This window comes from Anguilla anguilla, chromosome 4, assembly GCF_013347855.1.
Source record: "Anguilla anguilla isolate fAngAng1 chromosome 4, fAngAng1.pri, whole genome shotgun sequence".
Taxonomy (NCBI): Eukaryota; Metazoa; Chordata; class Actinopteri; order Anguilliformes; family Anguillidae; genus Anguilla; species Anguilla anguilla.
In genome coordinates this window covers 47,963,179-47,980,913 of record NC_049204.1, presented here as the reverse complement: position 1 = coordinate 47,980,913, position 17,735 = coordinate 47,963,179, and the positions used below count along the sequence as shown (strand labels likewise).

General features: G+C 44.0%; 1 protein-coding gene across 8 annotated transcripts in view; it reads left to right on the top strand.

The window, feature by feature from the left end:
• cacnb2a (calcium channel, voltage-dependent, beta 2a) overlaps window positions 1-15,764 on the top strand; it is an 85,293-nt gene extending 69,529 nt beyond the window's left edge. For 5 of the 8 annotated variants that reach the window (XM_035413990.1, XM_035413991.1, XM_035413993.1 and 2 more), the window contains 8 exons: window positions 1,677-1,810; window positions 3,736-3,816; window positions 4,146-4,204; window positions 4,851-4,960; window positions 7,719-7,870; window positions 9,735-9,830; window positions 10,541-10,723; window positions 12,969-13,718. In XM_035413990.1, coding sequence (XP_035269881.1) covers window positions 1,677-1,810; window positions 3,736-3,816; window positions 4,146-4,204; window positions 4,851-4,960; window positions 7,719-7,870; window positions 9,735-9,830; window positions 10,541-10,723; window positions 12,969-13,718 — 1,565 coding nt within the window. Of the gene's footprint in view, window positions 1-1,676; window positions 1,811-1,978; window positions 1,999-3,735; window positions 3,817-4,145; window positions 4,205-4,850; window positions 4,961-7,718; window positions 7,871-9,734; window positions 9,831-10,540; window positions 10,724-12,968 lie in introns of all 8 variants that reach the window. The other 3 variants (XM_035413989.1, XM_035413994.1, XM_035413987.1) reach the window with 2 other exon arrangements.
• Window positions 15,765-17,735: the final 1,971 nt, after the last annotated feature.

Below are 17,735 nucleotides of genomic sequence, written 5' to 3'. Positions count from 1 at the left end.
TTGTCCCTGAGGCACTCATGCCTTGAGATTGTACAGTGTAACCACTGCACTTGCTGGAGCAGCTGACGCTGTTCCTCTTAACCTGACCACGTGATACCTGACGCACTGTCAAATTTATGAACTTGATAAAGGTAATGACAAGTTCAACACTTTTTATGTGGTAATAAAGCAATATGATTACAGTAAGCATATCACTTATCAGTCAAGCATGTTGTTCTTTATGTGATGGTTACAGAAACAGGTCTCAGTGAGAGTAGTTTATGTTCGCACCACTGGTTTTTTACTGCCTTGCATAATCATGCTGCCGGGTAGATTTAGTTATTTTTAATATGAATTAAGTGCTGCTAAATCTGTATTTTGGATGTAATTTTTAAAAGTTAATTTACCCTGTTAACCTTTGGTTCCTCTGATGTGAACTGAACTCAGCCACTCCAAGGTGATATTTAGTGACTGCGTTTGTCCTCGTTTGTTCTTCTTTAAAATGAAACACACCTCATATAGCAACCCGTCACATAGTACATCAGCCGGTAACCTGTGCTGGTCCTGGCACCAGAGCAGCACTACATCACAACACTCCTGCACAGACGTCACACAGTGTCTCGCATGTGTCCGGCTGACCCCTGGCACAGGAAGCAGTTCAGTTCCGCATGTGTTAATATCCTTCAGCAGAGCAGCCCTGTGCCTCTCAGTTCTACATGAATGGGTCGTGCTGAAGTCGCATTCAGCTCTGGAAGTTGGTTCCTCTCAGACAGGGAGGTGCAGATAACCACAGTGGGTCAAATTTATAAAAGAACACAGACTAGAGTCTGTAACAGCTGAGGCACATTCGCAGATAAACTAAACCAAAGCACGAATAACAGTCTCACCTTTATGTGGGGCTATTGGTGCTTTATTGGTGATGCTTGGACGGTGATTGGATGCTGAAACCAGGAAAGAAAATAATTATTTGAATAGTTTGTGACTGTTGCCTCCTTCAGTTGAGTGTAGTATATCTGTCTGGAGCTAAAATATTTATTTTTTTGTTTTGCTTATTTGATGTACTCCTGCTCGCATGTGATTGGTTTTGGTGCCCCTTAACATTGTTGTGTTCTATGGACCTGCTGTGTAATGCTTTTGCATATTGTGGTACTGGTTTGCTCTTTTGATTAATGAGTGTGTTCACTGTCATGACATATCTGAGCTGGAATTATAAATAGAGATATGTTTTGCCTGGAGTTTTTATCAATCTTGTACATTAGCTGTTGAAATATGAAATGGTATATAAATATATTTAAGACGTATGTGACCCTTATTTTCAAGAAAACTCAATTTATGTAGCTTTTGCTTGCATTAGATATTACATTGCACAATTTAATATATTTAGATATTTTTCAATACTGTGTGTGCAATTACACATCATTGAAACATTTAATTTATGTTGTGTGTAATGCCATAAAATATATCATGATTGCTTTAAATAGTAACATGAGTTTTAATAAAAGAATATATTGTCATTTCCAGGCAATTCAGCATAATTATTTCAGCTCGCTTTGTAGTTTACATTTTGTATGTGTAATAACAAGTGTTACTGTCATCGGTTTTGCTTTATTGTTGTTGCCTTTGTGTCCAGCAGGTGACTGTGTTGGCCCGTGTGTAACAGTCCCCTTGTCTGTGTGTGTGTGTATATGTGTGTGTAGCCATTGACATAGACGCCACTGGTTTAGACCCCGAAGATAATGAGCTTCCAGTCAACCACCGCTCCCCTAAAGCCAGCCCAAACACTGTCATGTCTCCCCTAGCAAAAGAGAAACGAATGCCCTTCTTTAAGAAGGTAACGGTCGTGACGGCGTCTCCTCTGTGTCCGTGCGCACGGCTTTCCCGCCTGTGGCTGTCCGCCATCGCTCCCGCCGCTCTGTGTCTCCTCAGTGTCCTGTGACAGGCCATTAACATGCATGCCTTTACTCAACCTCTCTCTCTCTCCTCTTCCATCTCGCCGTAGCTAAGCAGAGGCAGAAGTCGGTAAGTGGGTTTCGGAGGCCCTTCCGGCCCTGCCCGGGCCTGGGGAGGGACTCTGTGGCTTTGACAGTTTGACGGTTTTCTCCCTCCCTTTCATGTCTTTGTCATCACGTCCTTGTTTTGCCTGTGTGTGGGTATGTGCGTGCTGGGCGTGTCTGTGATGACTTTCACAGAATGGGACTTCACTGTCACCTTGCACATGCAGGAACAGTCAAATACGTGCATCTGCTCAATTAGCTTTTTTACGCAATGGTGGATTTTAACATGAGTCCTTTAACCCTCAAATTACAGAACACTTGGTTAGGTTGCAGCACTTCAAGTTTCATGAAATACATCACAGAACTGTACTAAGCATTCAAGCAACTCACATTATTCAGGACATAAAGCACCTTCTGTACAACACTGTGCCAGGTTTGTTCCAAGCTTCTCAGTAACAGTGAAATCCCATGAGTGCTTTTTTGGCTTGACTGCAAGGACATGTGAGATTGTCTTTGTTGACAGCGTACAGTGTGTAATGGGCTCTAAGGAATCACGTCTGGACTCAGGACATCCTGAGCTGGAGCAGACACCCAGAGCCCCAAACATTCAGAGAATCAATCACTTTATGAATGTTAGCCTCATAATAATAATAATAATGATAATAATAATAAAATTATTATTAATAATAATAAAATTATTATTATTATTAATAATAATAATAATAATAATAATAATAATAATAATAATAAATACAGACACCAGTTCTATGGTGCCAGCAGCAGAAATGTTCCCCGGTGCTTTTAGCATATTGATATAACATGACATCCCTCGAGAGAAGTCAGTGCCAGCACCAGATGGGAGAGAGAGAGAGAGAGAGAGAGAGAGAGAGAGAGCAGAAAATGTGGGGGAGAGACAGTAAGTGAGAGAGGAATGAAGGGAAAAAAATTTTAAAGGGAGATTAGAGAATGAAATGGGAGAGAAAGAGAGAGAGGGCAAACTAGTGACCGGGAGAAAAAGAGAGAGGGAGGGACCATCTACACTGTCATTCCATTTCCATTACTGCTGGTATAATAGCACCGGAATCAGCATCTGCCTCTTGCACAGAAAGAGTCTTTCCATTCTTATAAACAGGGTGGCTGTATTCCTTTAGCGCGGTGCTGCCCTGTACTTCAGTTATCACACAGCTCAGATTTTCACTCACTGAAAAGACAGACAAATGAAAGTAAGCCTGCTGGTGGGTGCTGTGAGCTCCCTTTCTGTGTTTCAGTGTGTGTGTGGTTTTTATGCTGTTTCGTTTCTAATAACGTTCTTTAACTGTAACGTTTGTTATTGTGTGTATCAGATTAACCAATGACCAATGTTCATTTTGATTGTCTAACATATGCACAATGAAAGAGACACTCCCCGGGATTTCCCAGAATCCTCTGTACTCAAATCACGTTTCCATCTACAGTTGCTGTAATTCAATCCTTTAATTCTGAACAAATTCGACCGAGAGCATCACTATCAACAATAAGTAAAATGACCATGAATATGAGGTTTAGGTTAGGTTTGATTTGGCTTAAGGCCTTAGTTTACTATTATGCTGATATAAGAATTAATTTTAGACACAAAGCGACTGTGCTGAGTACAGGGACATGGGGACGGCATGCCTGATTCATTGTTAACAGTGAGCTGAAGTTAATGGGCTAATGTTGTTGGCCTAATGTATGCATCGCCATTCTTTAAAGATCACATAAACATTGGTTTCCTGACCTGCAGACGGAGCATATTCCTCCATATGATGTTGTGCCTTCCATGCGTCCTGTGGTTTTGGTGGGGCCCTCATTGAAAGGGTATGAGGTAAGTGTCTTTTATCCGTAATTTGCTTTAAATCTGTAATCTTTTTTGTTGAGTTAACACAACAAAAAATCTCATTCATATTTCATACAAGTCCACCTCTCTGGAATGTCTGACCCCAGTTGGACCACCCTCAATCCAGCAGTTTTTTTTTTTTTTTTGCAGTTGAGAAATCTCAGAGAAATTAAAGCAATTACTCTTTGTTGCATAAATTACCTTATTAAGCACTTACCCACATGTGCCTTCTCTATCCATGTAAATTTAGCATACTTACTCAGATCCTGACATCATCAGAAGATGCTTACTAGGATTTGATCTTTCTCTTATTTCAGGTGACAGACATGATGCAGAAAGCACTCTTTGACTTCCTGAAACACAGATTTGAAGGGAGGTAAGTTTTGGTGTTTTTCATACTGGCAGCAAACTATTTTCCCCAAAACATGAAAGCCTTTCTATTTTCACCCTCTTGTGTAACAGTACTTCACATAAATATCAACTGATGTTTTTGTAACTCACTAGCAATGTCAGAAATTAATTTTGATCCATTTTTATAAACTTAACAATGTATTACAGATCAAAATGATGTAAATTATTCTCGTGGGAATCTTCCAAATTGAGTCTGCAGTATTTCCAGTTTCTGGGAAGTGTTTGGTGCTGTTTAACACCAGTGTGTCACGTTTCCCTAACTGGCCACAGATTACTTGGGATGCTCAGGTGTCTGCCAAATGGGTTCTGCATTTCTTGGAAATGACATGGAATCCCTGTTACTCAAATACAGACTCTATTATTCTCATACTCATACTGGAAATTATGACTTAGTCGATGGAAAGATGAATCATGAGTATAACACTTACATTTTTTATTTAGAATTGTATTTCAGAAATTCCTTTTGTACTGAATTGGATATATTGCACACTGAATGCTATAATGCTATAGTTCATACTGAATGCGCACTTTGTATTTTGATGACCCACGCATAATGAAGGTCATTTCATCTGTCTCACACAAAGATTGAATGCTCCTTCCTCTCATTGCAGGATATCCATCACGCGGGTCACAGCCGACATCTCGCTTGCCAAACGCTCAGTATTGAACAACCCCAGTAAACACGCCATAATCGAGCGGTCCAACACACGCTCAAATCTGGGTAAGGACCGAGGCGCCTTTTCCTACCGGGTCTCAGAGAGAAGCTCTCCTCCGGGCAGCCCCAGTGCGGAACAGAAACAGACCTCGGCCCAGGGCTTGGCCGGCACCTCTCTCTCATTGCCGTTGGTGCTGATGCCAGACAGGCTCGTGGTTTAGCTCATGGTCTCTGGCTGGTTGTAGTACTATGGGTGTGAGGAGGGGAGGGCTCTCAGTCTGATGCGTGCGGTTAACGTTCGGAGCCTTCCCACAATCCCTTGCGTGCATCGAAGCTATCGCCCGGCAAGTCCGTCTCTCTTCCTCTCTCCCTCTCTCCCCCGGCCCCTGCGGTTGGCTCCCAGGGCGCCCCCCGTTCTGTGGGAAATTCCGGGACATGTTTTGCGATGGGGGTGGAAGTCGCTCACAGGCTGACCCCGAAAGCAGGAAGGAATGCGCGGCCTGACGGGCAGGTCATGTCAGCCGCGACCGGACGCACGTCAGCGGAGGCCAGGCCCCGTCCCGAGCCACGGGGGGAGGGGGGGTGCTGCCTGCCTCTGCCATGGCGCTCGCAAAAAAAAAAACCCTCGAGCCCTCATTTCGTCCTGTACGGGGTGCCGGATGAGCAGGCGGCGATGTAGAAGTACACCAGCCGGATGTGCACCGATCCGCACTCTGACGCACAAAGGCTCTGTGATGATTTGTGCCTGTGAAGCGCTCACTTTTAAACAGTTTCATTTCGAAAATGCATCTGTTACATTACAATGCATTTGAATGTGCAATTTTATGCATGACACAAAGTATTCTTGGACGGGTATGGGCACCATTGTACTGCTGCGCCACACACTTCTTAGCACACAGTTTGGTCATTTTCTGCTTTTAAACAAATGTATCTCTTATGCTTTTCCCCATTCTTTTGCCTTCATATCCCTTTCCCTTTTCCACACCCTTTGGGCATGTGCTGTATAATGCATCTGCGAGCCTGTTTTGCGCTGTGCCCGTTGTGTGCTAAGAGACCATAGCTATTTACAGATTATAGACGGAGATTAAAAGGATTTCTAATGACGTCTTGGACAAGCCGTACGGGTATCGGAAAACGGAGACTGGCTTTTGCTTCTGGTTTGCGTTTGTCGGAGGAAAATCATCATATCATATCAGTATATCAGCATATCAGATTTGGCCCCTCCCCCCACCTCCCCTTTGATTTTAGCGAGTTGATTTATGAGTGTTGATTGGACCAAAACGGATTCCTAAATAGTAACCTCACGGTTCACCGCGGCCAAGAGAAACAGGGAGGCAGTAATCTGCGGTCGGATCGTCTCGCGCGGCCCGGCGCTCCTGACGCGCCGTTCGATGCAGCTGTCCCGAGTTAAACCTGGCGCTGGAACCGGAGAACGGGCGGGCGGGTGCCCACCGGCCCTGCCCATCGTCAGGCATAAATTAGGCGAGTCGTTCCCAGAGTCGGAAACTTATCTCTGCGCGCCGACGTTGAGGTGAGAGGTCATACTTTTTTAGCCGCTTTACATGTTCTCTGAGGCATGCGTGCTTCGTTCAGCTCGTAGATTAGCCGCAGTAAATTTGAGTGATTGCAACAATCCGTATGTGACGGTATTTTTCAGCAATGCAGCCCCTAGAAAAAACATATGCTCTGGAAATAAATCACTATAAGAACATACAAATGATGAGAACAGGCCATTCACCCATCAAGGCTCACATTTACTTAAGCTAGTTATATTTATGTTTACATATATTTGTGTAGTTGTCAGTGATTTGTCATAGAGTGCTTTTTGTAGCACATGCAAAGTGTTGGAAAAAAATATTATGAACTAATATTGTTCTAATCCAACAGAATTCCACAGAATGTTACCACTTTTCTAAGGGAGCCATACATTTTCAAAGTCTGCACTTGGGAGTGTCTGCATCTCTGTTGTTTTGTCTGACCTGTGCAGGATATTCACTGTATCCTGAAACAAGCTGATATTTTGCTTAGCTTTCCTCAGTGTCCATGAGATGTGAAGGGTTTGCCCCTTCGCAGTGAACAGCTGTAGATATCTGCTGATAAATATACAGGCTACATGAGCCTTAGCAAGGAGTGAGTCTCTGTGGCCCATTTCTTCTCATGCATATGGTCACTCCACCCCCTCTTCTCTGTACCGTTCTCACTGTTAGGAAGGACCTGTTGAGCATGTCTGAGCACCTCCCTCTAAACTCCTGTGCCATCTTTTTTTCAGTGCCAAGGGCCATGCTATCTGTCATTCCCTCTATCCAGCATCCCTTTATCTGTGTCATACATGTGCACACCTGTTAGCTGATTTTACAGGTGTTTTTCCTTCGTTTGATTGTGTTTTAGGAAGCGATGGAAAAAATGAACACCAGTTCCATACTCAGACTGCTTCCATACTTTGAACAGTAAAAGGCTTTCAGCAGTCCTGTAGATGTTTGTAATTTTGTAAGCACAATCAAAGCCATATTAAGAGCGTACTCAGTGGTATTTCAGTACTCTGTGAGAGCCCCTTATATGTAATATGTGGCTAGAATATTGTTGTATGTGCCATATAGCATCATATTTAGTTTGTAGTTTGAGAGTGTGTTTCCTTTCTTCCGCACCAACAGCAGGATATAAGCTGGGGAAGCACTGCTGACGCCCTGGAGCACAAATAAACGATCTTTCACAGATTTATATGCTGACTGTGAGAGTTTGCACAGGCAGTGCTGGATGTGCTGGCAGTGATACGACCATGTACGGTAACGGGCTAAGGATGGCATTCTGTGTTTGTGTCCCGTAGCCGAGGTCCAGAGTGAAATTGAGCGGATATTCGAGCTGGCACGGACCCTGCAGCTGGTGGTGCTGGACGCCGACACCATCAACCATCCGTCGCAGCTGGGGAAGACCTCCTTGGCCCCCATCATCGTCTACGTCAAGATTTCATCTCCCAAGGTGAGGTCCAGCACCATCAAGCCAACATGCGTGCCCATCAGGACACTCAGAGTCCCCAAATAATTTCTGTCCTCTACCACTGAACTACCGCATTGCTCATCTTGTCTGTATACGTTTACATTACATTCGGGAATTTATTTTAACTTATCCAGAATGATGTACATACTGTATGTGCATACATGCAGGTTTAAGCAGTGCTGATGCTAAGTCATTAGGGTCCCAAACTACAGTAGTTTCAGTATGTAGTCTTACAACGTGAAGTGAGATGCCACAGTAGGTGTAAGAGGGAAGTAGAGAATGTGGAATTATTTGGAAGAAAATGAGTTGGGGGATGTAGTTTTAAATTTATCGTAGGACCGTTTAGTAAACCCATTCAAATTACGTTTATATCAGCGAATGCATTTCGATGGTGTGGTGTCCATCATTGTAGATGGAGAGATTGACAGTTTAATGAAGTAATGTGGAGCTTAGCTGGAACATGTGCCAGCACTCCTCATATACATGGAATGGATGTCTGGCTGTCAGCGATCATATTGCTTGTATATTAAATGAGGCTTAGCGCAGGCACTGTGAATGATGCCCTGGAAAGTCATAACGCACTTGACGGCCCCCAAGGCATGACTCGATTTAGCACCATGACCTTCTTCCTGGAGAAAATGATGGCGTTGTGATTAAAAGATCGATGAGAAGGTGGAACAAACAACATTAAATAGAGACCATAGAGATCCAACTGTGAAACCACCCAAGATCACTCATTCAGGCAGTCTGTGGCACACTGTCCTTAAGTGTCAGTTACTAACTTGTCACACATTTATGATTCTTTCTCTGCACTTTTCCATTATGTATTGGCTGCTGCTGGTGTGCAACTATTTCAAATAAGTAGAACGCTGGCTCTCGAATTTAAAGATGTTAAACCACAGTACTCGGATTGAATCCCCCAGCAGTGTGACTCCACTCTGCAAGTCATGTACTAATGGATGTTCTTCTGGACCCAAAAATAGAAACACTACAAATGAGCAGTGTTGCTTTCTAATTCACTACAAACGTAATTGTTAGTTGTCTAACTGTTGCTCTGTTGCTTTTTGTGAATGTAAAGTAGAGGAAAATCACATCTGTGTATCATCCAAAGTCATGCTTTCCTTTTACCAAGTTTGCTATCATTGCACTTGTATAATTAACATTGAATTTTATTAGTGTTATTCAAAGGATATTTTTCAGACCATTAAAGGAGCCCTGTCCAAAGACCCCATTTAAACTTAAAACTGAACTGAAATAAGATGCAGCTGCTTCTGTGCGTACTGCTGGGTCCGCACCACTCATTTCACCCTCCATTTCCAGCGCAACATATTTCAGATTTTAGTTCTGAGGAATTTGAGCTGTTTGATATAATCAGGCTCATAGCAGCTCCTGCTGCTTCAAAGGGAACAAGGTCTCACGCATTCGTCCCTGTGGTAGCTCCACTGGCAGTTCTGACTGAGCCTTCCTCTCCGCTTTACGGTAAGAGAGGGCCTTTTATGTAATCCGGTGTCATGGTGGTAACGGGACGAATCAGCAGTGACTCAACGCTGTGGTCTTTAGAGCTCAGGATTTACGATTGGTCTGCCAGAGGCTTGATTTTGGTGCGGGACATACGTTCCATTTAAACAAACAGTTGTACGGTAGGGGGCTAGAACGTGCAAGTCACTTTGTTTGAAACCTGCAAGGAGACTGTATAATTACAATGTAATTATAACAATAATGTAACAATAATGTAAGCTAAAACTTTGAGTTTGGTTAAATGGCCTTCTCTGACTATGCTACCACTCTCTTTCTCTGTACCTCCCTCCCTCTCTCTCTCTCTTTGTTTCTCACTCTGTTGTCCCAGGTCTTGCAGAGGTTGATAAAGTCGAGAGGGAAGTCCCAGGCCAAGCACTTAAATGTCCAGATGGTCGCAGCTGACAAACTGGCGCAGTGCCCTCCCGTGAGTACAGCCTAGATCGCCGCTGCAGTTAGCAATCAAGAGCAATTACACATGAGCCCGACTGCCACAGATTACCCCCCCCCCCCAGACCCCCCCACCCCATTTCAGCATCCAGAAGCACCGTTACAGAACACGCACAACTGCCTTCACTGACGCCAAGAAAGAACATTTGCCACGCACTTTACACATTACGAATGACATTCTGCGATCAGGTTGTAGATTTTGCATGTGTTTTACGAGGTACGTGAGCAAATGAGTAATTTCCCTATTAAGGTTTTGGTCACTGTGCTTGATGTGAAATATGATCTCATGCGAGCGAGCAATTGAGTGGTGTTCAGGCTAGAGGAACATATTCGCCTGCTGTCTAAAAGCACACCAAACCACAGGGGACCTATCCACTTGAAATACTTTTAATTAATTTGGTGTGCCATTAAACGGGTCACCCTGTTTCTCTAATTGACATATCTTCATGTTTTTTCAATGAGAAAAGTGGGACGCAATCTGATATCATGATTTTTCTTTCCCTTAAAAAGATAGATGCCCTCCTTTAGTCTATTGCTTTAGTCTAAAGGGGAGGAATAAGAAAAGTTTGTGACCCAAAACCCCATTTGGACAGACTGCTGAATCCCCTGTGCACGCCTGGTTTGAGGCAGACATTAACGAGAGGCGGGAAGCTGGCTGTTCTTCTCACTCTTACCTTCCTCCCTCAGGAGATGTTTGACATCATCCTGGATGAGAACCAGCTGGAGGATGCGTGCGAGCACATGGCCGACTACCTAGAAGCCTACTGGAAGTCCACCCACCCGCCCAGCTGCAACCCCCCCAACCCCCTGCTGGCCAAACTGGCCACGGCAGCGCTGCCCTCCAGCCCCGTGCCCATCTCCAACCTGCAGGTACAGGTCCTGACCAAGCTGCGGGCCAACGTGGGCCTGCTGCTGGGCCGAGACAAGGAGGCCAGGGACACCGGCGACGCCCTGGAGCTGAGCAGCCTCCACAGCACAGCCGTGTCAGGATAGAGAGAACAGAGAGATAGTGAGATAGAGAGAGAGAACACAGAAAATAGATCTTCAAGAGAAAATATAGGAATATGGGATTTTTCAGGAAGCGCTACTCTGCTCTAACATTTATGGCTTTAGTCAGCTAGGAGCATGGTTGTGCTAGTTTGAAGCCTGGTGAGATGTTTCATGATTTTCATAACTGGTTGTATTTTTGTTATGTACTAATGTTAGTAGTAATATCTGATCAATAATAGGGGTTTCAAGTTGCCAGTTGCATGATTTTTTATTTTTGACTGAGAAAGTATTTTCAGTGCAGGATATGTTCGGCTGGCTAATTAGTGGCGCAGTGGTAGGATGATTTTGTGCACTTCATTAGACGGCAGAGTGAGGGTTTGCTGGCACGCTGATGATATAAGATTAGGAATTTAAGCAGTGCGAGAGGTGCTGGATTCTCTCTTGCCAGCATATCGACAGCTTCCACTCTGAAACAGAGATTGTGCTGCAGTTGAGTTTTATTACAGGTGCAAGGCTCATACTGCCAGTATACAGCTGCTCTTGGGTCAGTCTCTGTCTCTGCATGGTATTATGGTATCCTTTAAATGGTCCAGCCAATGTGATTCAGTGCATTTTGTGATTTTGTATTAACACAATTTACTGCCACTGACAGGTTTGAAACTAACATCCTATTTCAGACGTGGAGTGTAAAAATATTGGATATTTATGATCCCTTTCGGTCTGCATGACAAAATATTAATCCCTGAAATAATTGTTGTGACCATTAGAATATGTTTAAAGATAATCCACTTTGTGAATTTATTTGTAGGCTACAAAATGACCTTGCTATTATTAGTCTGGAAACCAGTGAATAACCGCAAGCTAAATTCGGCCCGAAGTAGCAGTGAAGTTAAACAGTGGCAGTCCTACCAGTGCCAAGCACACTCAGTTTGCCACACTATGTTTGCACGTATCGCATAAACAAGCTTCCAGGAAAAATGCACTGTCCTTCACCATAGTGCCAAGCCATCCCCCTAAATTCATCAGAGCTGCAGAAATGTCAGTTTGAAGTTCTTTTATGAGCTTTTTATGAGCATAGTGTCCGCAAAATAACAGCGGATCCATCAGTAACATAATGTCCCTGGCCTCTCTTCTTAAGTTTTATTAAATAAATTGAGATGTCCAACAAGTGCCATAGTGCTTTAGATATCATACAGCAGTCTTAGAGAAACTTAAACATACAGCCAGTCTATAACATGCATAATTTCTTAACACACAGCCAATTTATACAGCTGTACATTGAAACAAATGCGTATCTTCAGTAGGCCCCTCCTGGAAATCTGTCGTGTAGCCTTTGAGTTACAAGCCCAGTTTCCTAACCACTACACTACACCTGTCAGTATTGTACTTTGTAAGAGTTTTGATATCAGCTCTTAGGGGTGTAAATTCTAAATCACAAAGCATATTTGATGCAAAACTACAGCACATCGTTGTGTATGTTACGTCTGGAGGCCCAACAAATGAAAATGTGGGCTTGGGATGATCATAGTGTACAGTAATAAGAGTAATACCTGTGCCTGCAGTCTTTTTCCATGTATTTCATTTTTTGAATTTTTTTTTTTTTTTTTTCATTTTTTCCTCCTCCCATTACCTCCCCTATCCCTTGGGAAAATTAACAAGACGGAAAATTCAGTTGAATCAGATAGCAATACGGCCGGTGAGTGCGCGATGTGCAATGGCGAGCAGTGTGCCCTTCGCTTCTTAGGACGAGACAGTCGCTTGTAGCAGTGGCGTTACACGTTGATATTCAGTGAGGTATCAGCGCTGGTTCTGGAGGCTCTGTCGGTCGCTATCAAAAGGCTAATCAGCTTCATCTTAAGAACAGTTTATGTTGAAGATCCATAAGAAAAATACAAAAATACATATATGCAGCTTAGAATGTGATTGGAGCAAGTGGTGTAGAACAGACATGGAGCCTCCAGGAGCACGGTGGGTTTTTAGTGGTTGGTACTGCACTGTCAACACTCTTGAGTGTGCATGCGTGAATGTGTGTGTTGTGCTGTGCGGCGTGCGGTGTGTGGCTTGTGGTTTGTGTGTGCGCGCGCGTGCCTAACCCTTACTAACACGCAGTGTGTTGCTAACCCAGGGTGAGCAGAAAGTCGAGAAGACAGTGGGGGAGCGGAAGGGCTCTCGAGAGGAACATCAGCACCACCATCATCATCATCATCATCATCAGCACCAAGAGCAGCGGGATCAGGAGGGGGGTCAGGAGGGGGACAGGGACAGGGAGGGGGAGGGGGATGGGGAGGGGGAGGAGGAGAAGCCCCTCCGGACTGAGTCCAAGAGACACCAGCACACCCACCACCGCTCCTCCTCCAGCCGGACTGACCACCACAACCACCACCACCACCACAGCAGCAAGCCGGGCAAGGCGCTGTCCCGGCAGGAGACACTAAACTCAGAGACCCTGGAGAGCAGAGACTCGGCCTACATCGAGCCCCACGAGGACCTGCCGGAGCAGGACGAGCGGGGGGGCGAGACGGCGGCGGTGGCGGCGGCGGCCATGGGGGCGGGGCGGCAGCGTCACGAGGAGGCCCCGCCCCCACACCCGCACCGGGAGCACAACCACCACCACCACCACCACCATCACCGCGCCGACGAGTCGCAGGGGGGCCAGCGCTCCAAGGAGCGCGAGCAGGACCACAACGAGCGCAACCGGCAGCGCGGTCACCACCACCACCGGCCCTCCCGGGACCATCACCACCACCACTACTACGACAGGGACAGGGACAGGGACAGGGACCGGGACCGGGAGAGGGACAGGGACGGGGAGGTGACCGCCAAAAAGAGGGGGGATGCGGGCGAGTGGAACAGGGATGCCTACATTCACCAATGATGGGTCAACACACACACACACACATTTATACACACAATACACAGGCACACACTCTTTCACACACACACATTCACACACACACACACACACACCTTCACACACAATACACAGGCACACACTCTCACACACAAATGCACATGCACACACAAACACATACACACACACACACACACATACACACACACACACACACCTCTGCTCTGCCATAATGCTGCTCTGCTCCGTGACTTAGCCTGGTCCTACACCCCTGGAGAACCCTGGGAACAGTCACCTGGTTACATTTTCGAGGAACAGCTGTTGCTGCCCCGGCAACGTCGTTGTTTTTAGAGGACACAAACATACGTGCTGCATTCATACATGTTGTTACCATGTATGTTTGTGTGCACACAAGAACTTCCACAACTATATACATATTTTAAATCTGTGTTTAACAAGCATGGCACAACGACAGGAACCTCTGCTGTACCGGGCTGTGCTTTCTGTGATAGTTTCTTTTTTCATTGGCTTGAAGAACTTGTTGCAATCAGACTACTGTTTTAAAGATGAACCTGGATGGTGGAGAACTGACACCATGCATTTGGAGTCAGCTAATGTTAAAGCTATATTTCAGTAATTTATGTTGTATTTTATCAGGTTTCTTGCTTGCTGACTTTTAAAAATATAATTTTTTTGGCCCTTTGATACCCGTGCCTCCACAGGGACAAGCTTTGGTCTTGCCTTACAAGACAAGAGACGGAAGAAAAGATTTACTTTTACATTGCAGTGCAGTTCCATTTGTAGGCTTCAGAGACATTTTATAAGAGTAATACTTTTAATTCAACATTTTTACGAGCCATTATTGATTTTTAAATGTGTCAAATAAGCAAGGTTTATCACAATCTTGTCTGATTGCACCAGCCTTTGTTAAGCAAGGAATGCATTCAGTAAGATGAGATTATGCAGGACTGAACTGAATGCGTTTGAGGCATCTGCTGAGATTTCCCCCCATTTTCTGTAATGAGATCTTGCGCTGTTTCACCTTGAAGTGTGTGCTCTAAACAGGAATGAATCAGTATGATATGCATAACGCAGTTCCTCCTAAAAATTTAATGTGTGGTCGTTAAGCGGTTTTAAAATGGCCAGTGGTCAGAGCAGCCAGCAGGATTGGTTTGGTGAATATTTTCTCCAACCTTGAATTGTCCTCATTTTTTTATTACAACGATCTCCCGCATCTGTCCTAAATTAACTGGATGAAAAGCTGAACTATTTTTATATATACAGCAGGCGGAAGGAGGAAATGTCACATAATTCGCTCCTCTTCCTCTCTTTTACATTGAGAATCCCAGTACCACATATCAGCTTTCAATTGTAACTTGTGTGAAGGCGTGTCTCTTAATTTACTTAGGAGGGAAATTGTCATTTGTGCTGGGTGCTGTATGCATCCATATGTGAAGAAATGCGTTGATTTCTTTTTTTTTTTTTTTGTCTAGACCATTTCTAAGCATTTGTATATACTTCATGATTGCCTTGGTAGAGGATCAGTAGGAACTGTTGCACTGTAAAATGGATTTTATTTATTTATTTAACTGTCCAATTAGTGGCTGTGACATACAGGTTTATTTTAAACATGCGGGCCTCAGACTGGTTCAACAGGAGCCAAGTTCCAACCCTTTATTTTTATTTAATTTATTTTTTTGCCTGCAGCACAGTGTTTGATTTTTTATTTTTATTTTGGTGAAGAAGAGTTTCACTTCCTGGCTTCACCTTTAAGAGCACAGCATTGGTAATTCTGTTGACAGAACTTCCTTAGTTCCCACCTTGTCTCCTCGTTAAGGGGAGGGTCATTCATATACCCTCGTTTGGTGTGACTTGCTATCCCAAAATCTCTGCCCCTCCTCGAATCTCTTTGTTTTTTAGTTTCTTCAATTTTTAAGTTCAATGTCAAATTCATAAATTTGCTACACTGGTAGCACATGGCATTTGTAATAATGTACATTTGAATGTACATAAATGTATGAAAAAAAAGGAAAATCAGAAAATAAATTTGGCAGCACAGGTTAATCTAGATTATTAGTGTGGTAAGAGTATGTCTTGAACATAATTTAAATCAAGGTACACTACCATTTCTGTGTAGTGTCTATGCATTTCACATATACAGGGTCTCCTAAGAACCTTTATACATGTCTAACTCGCATTCATTGTGTTTGTGCATTTATAATCCAAATTAAATTACAGGTTTGGTTTATAGCTGTGCTATTTTCCCAATCCTGCATTAAGCAACCCCCTCAAAGTGAAGCTAAGAAATTGAGATGGTCGCTTTGTCTAAAAATAGATTCTGAAAAAAGGTTTTTTCTAAAAAAAAGTACACCCTGTGAAAATCCCAGGTGGAAGAGGCAGCTCCTTTTAGTCACCATGACGACAGGAGTGACAGCAGCAGTGACTGGAAATGTCGTAAGTCTGGCAGAAGACTACTGCTTAGTCACATGGCCGCGGGAGAGAAAGCACAGAGGCTCGCAGGCAGGCTCCCTCCATTGTAGTAACAGTAGGGCTGACCCGGCCTGCCCTGCTCACTGCATTTCATCCTATTTTGGACATTTTGGGGCACTAAAATCAGCCAAGCAATGATGAATGTCGAAAGACCACTCCCACTCGGCACAGTGACATTTATAGATGACCCGTACGCAGTCTGCCTCTGCAGTTATGATACTGTTGGACGTCCCTCACAGCCCGTTTCACTGTGTGACATAATGTCTGTCCGTCTGTCTGTCCTATTTTGTGATGTGGCCAGCTGCCTTTCAGAGGGAAGAACAGGGAGGAAGCAGTTGCAGTCTTACCCTGACTGATGTTGCTGACTTTAAAGAGACAGCACCAAGCGTAATGTTCACGTATGCTGATAATGTGGGTATTTGAAGCTGGGAATACTGCAGGTGAGTATAGACAGCTGACTGAAAAGCTGATAACATAAGGAAAATAGAATTTCTGTTCAGATTGACAATATAGAAGGATTCAGATAGATCCCAAATGATCCCTTACCCACAAAGACCAGCCAGTCCATGGTCACTGCTGGCTGAACTAGAGCCAGACTTTCCTGAGTTGGATCAAATCACACTAGTTAGTGGTAATGTCTTTAAAAAAATATTAAAAACAGCTTTTACATATTGGTTCCCGTTTGACCTGTAATTGCCATTTAAACTTTTTAAATGTATGAACGTTTACCTTTCTGTACCGCCTGCTTCGAGCTCATTTTAAGCCTTTGAGGCTCCTACTGATTTTCTGGGAGTCAGGAAGACGTCACGTAGAACAAACGGTTAAAAGAAACGAGCTGAAGTTGACCTGAGAGAAAGAGGGCAGTCAAGCATGCTGGAAAGAACTCCGTCTTCCTGCGATCCGGACGTGCTGTAATTGCCACTCGGGAGACCGGTGACGTTCACACGCAATCTTCCGTCCCCGGCAGTAAGAACACAAACAAGCAGGCCTCACTTCTTAAACTGTTTAAAGGTTCAGGCAACACATTGGCATGCAAGCACTAGTGCCCCGCTGCACGGCTTCTAACGTTAGCTGTGCCTCCATGTTCAGTGCATTTTGCTCAGTGGTGTAAAGCGTAGTATAATGCTGTAGAACGTCTATGATACAAATCTCTTATTGAACACTTTTGAGTGTATTTTCAGCAGCGGCAGCATTGTTTTTAATGTGTGGAGCCATGCTTGCTTCCTCCAGGGTTATGATTTTGGGATCGATATTGCTCCTTAACAGAAGGAATTTGTATCTGCTGTTTTTATTTTTTAATAATAAGAATCTGATATTTAAAGCCTATATTAAATCAATGTGTTGTATAACATTCAGTTCCTATTGGAAAGATTTTAAAGTACCCTAGTTTAACAGGAGGGTGATAAAGTTTTGTTTTTTCCCCCTCATAGTACTTTCCTTCTAAGATGGTCAGTGATGAGACAAATCTGGAACAGGAAGATGCGATTCAGTGCTTGATGACAACAGTAATACTCACTCACCGCCTGTGCACTTGAAACAGGTACAGAGAGC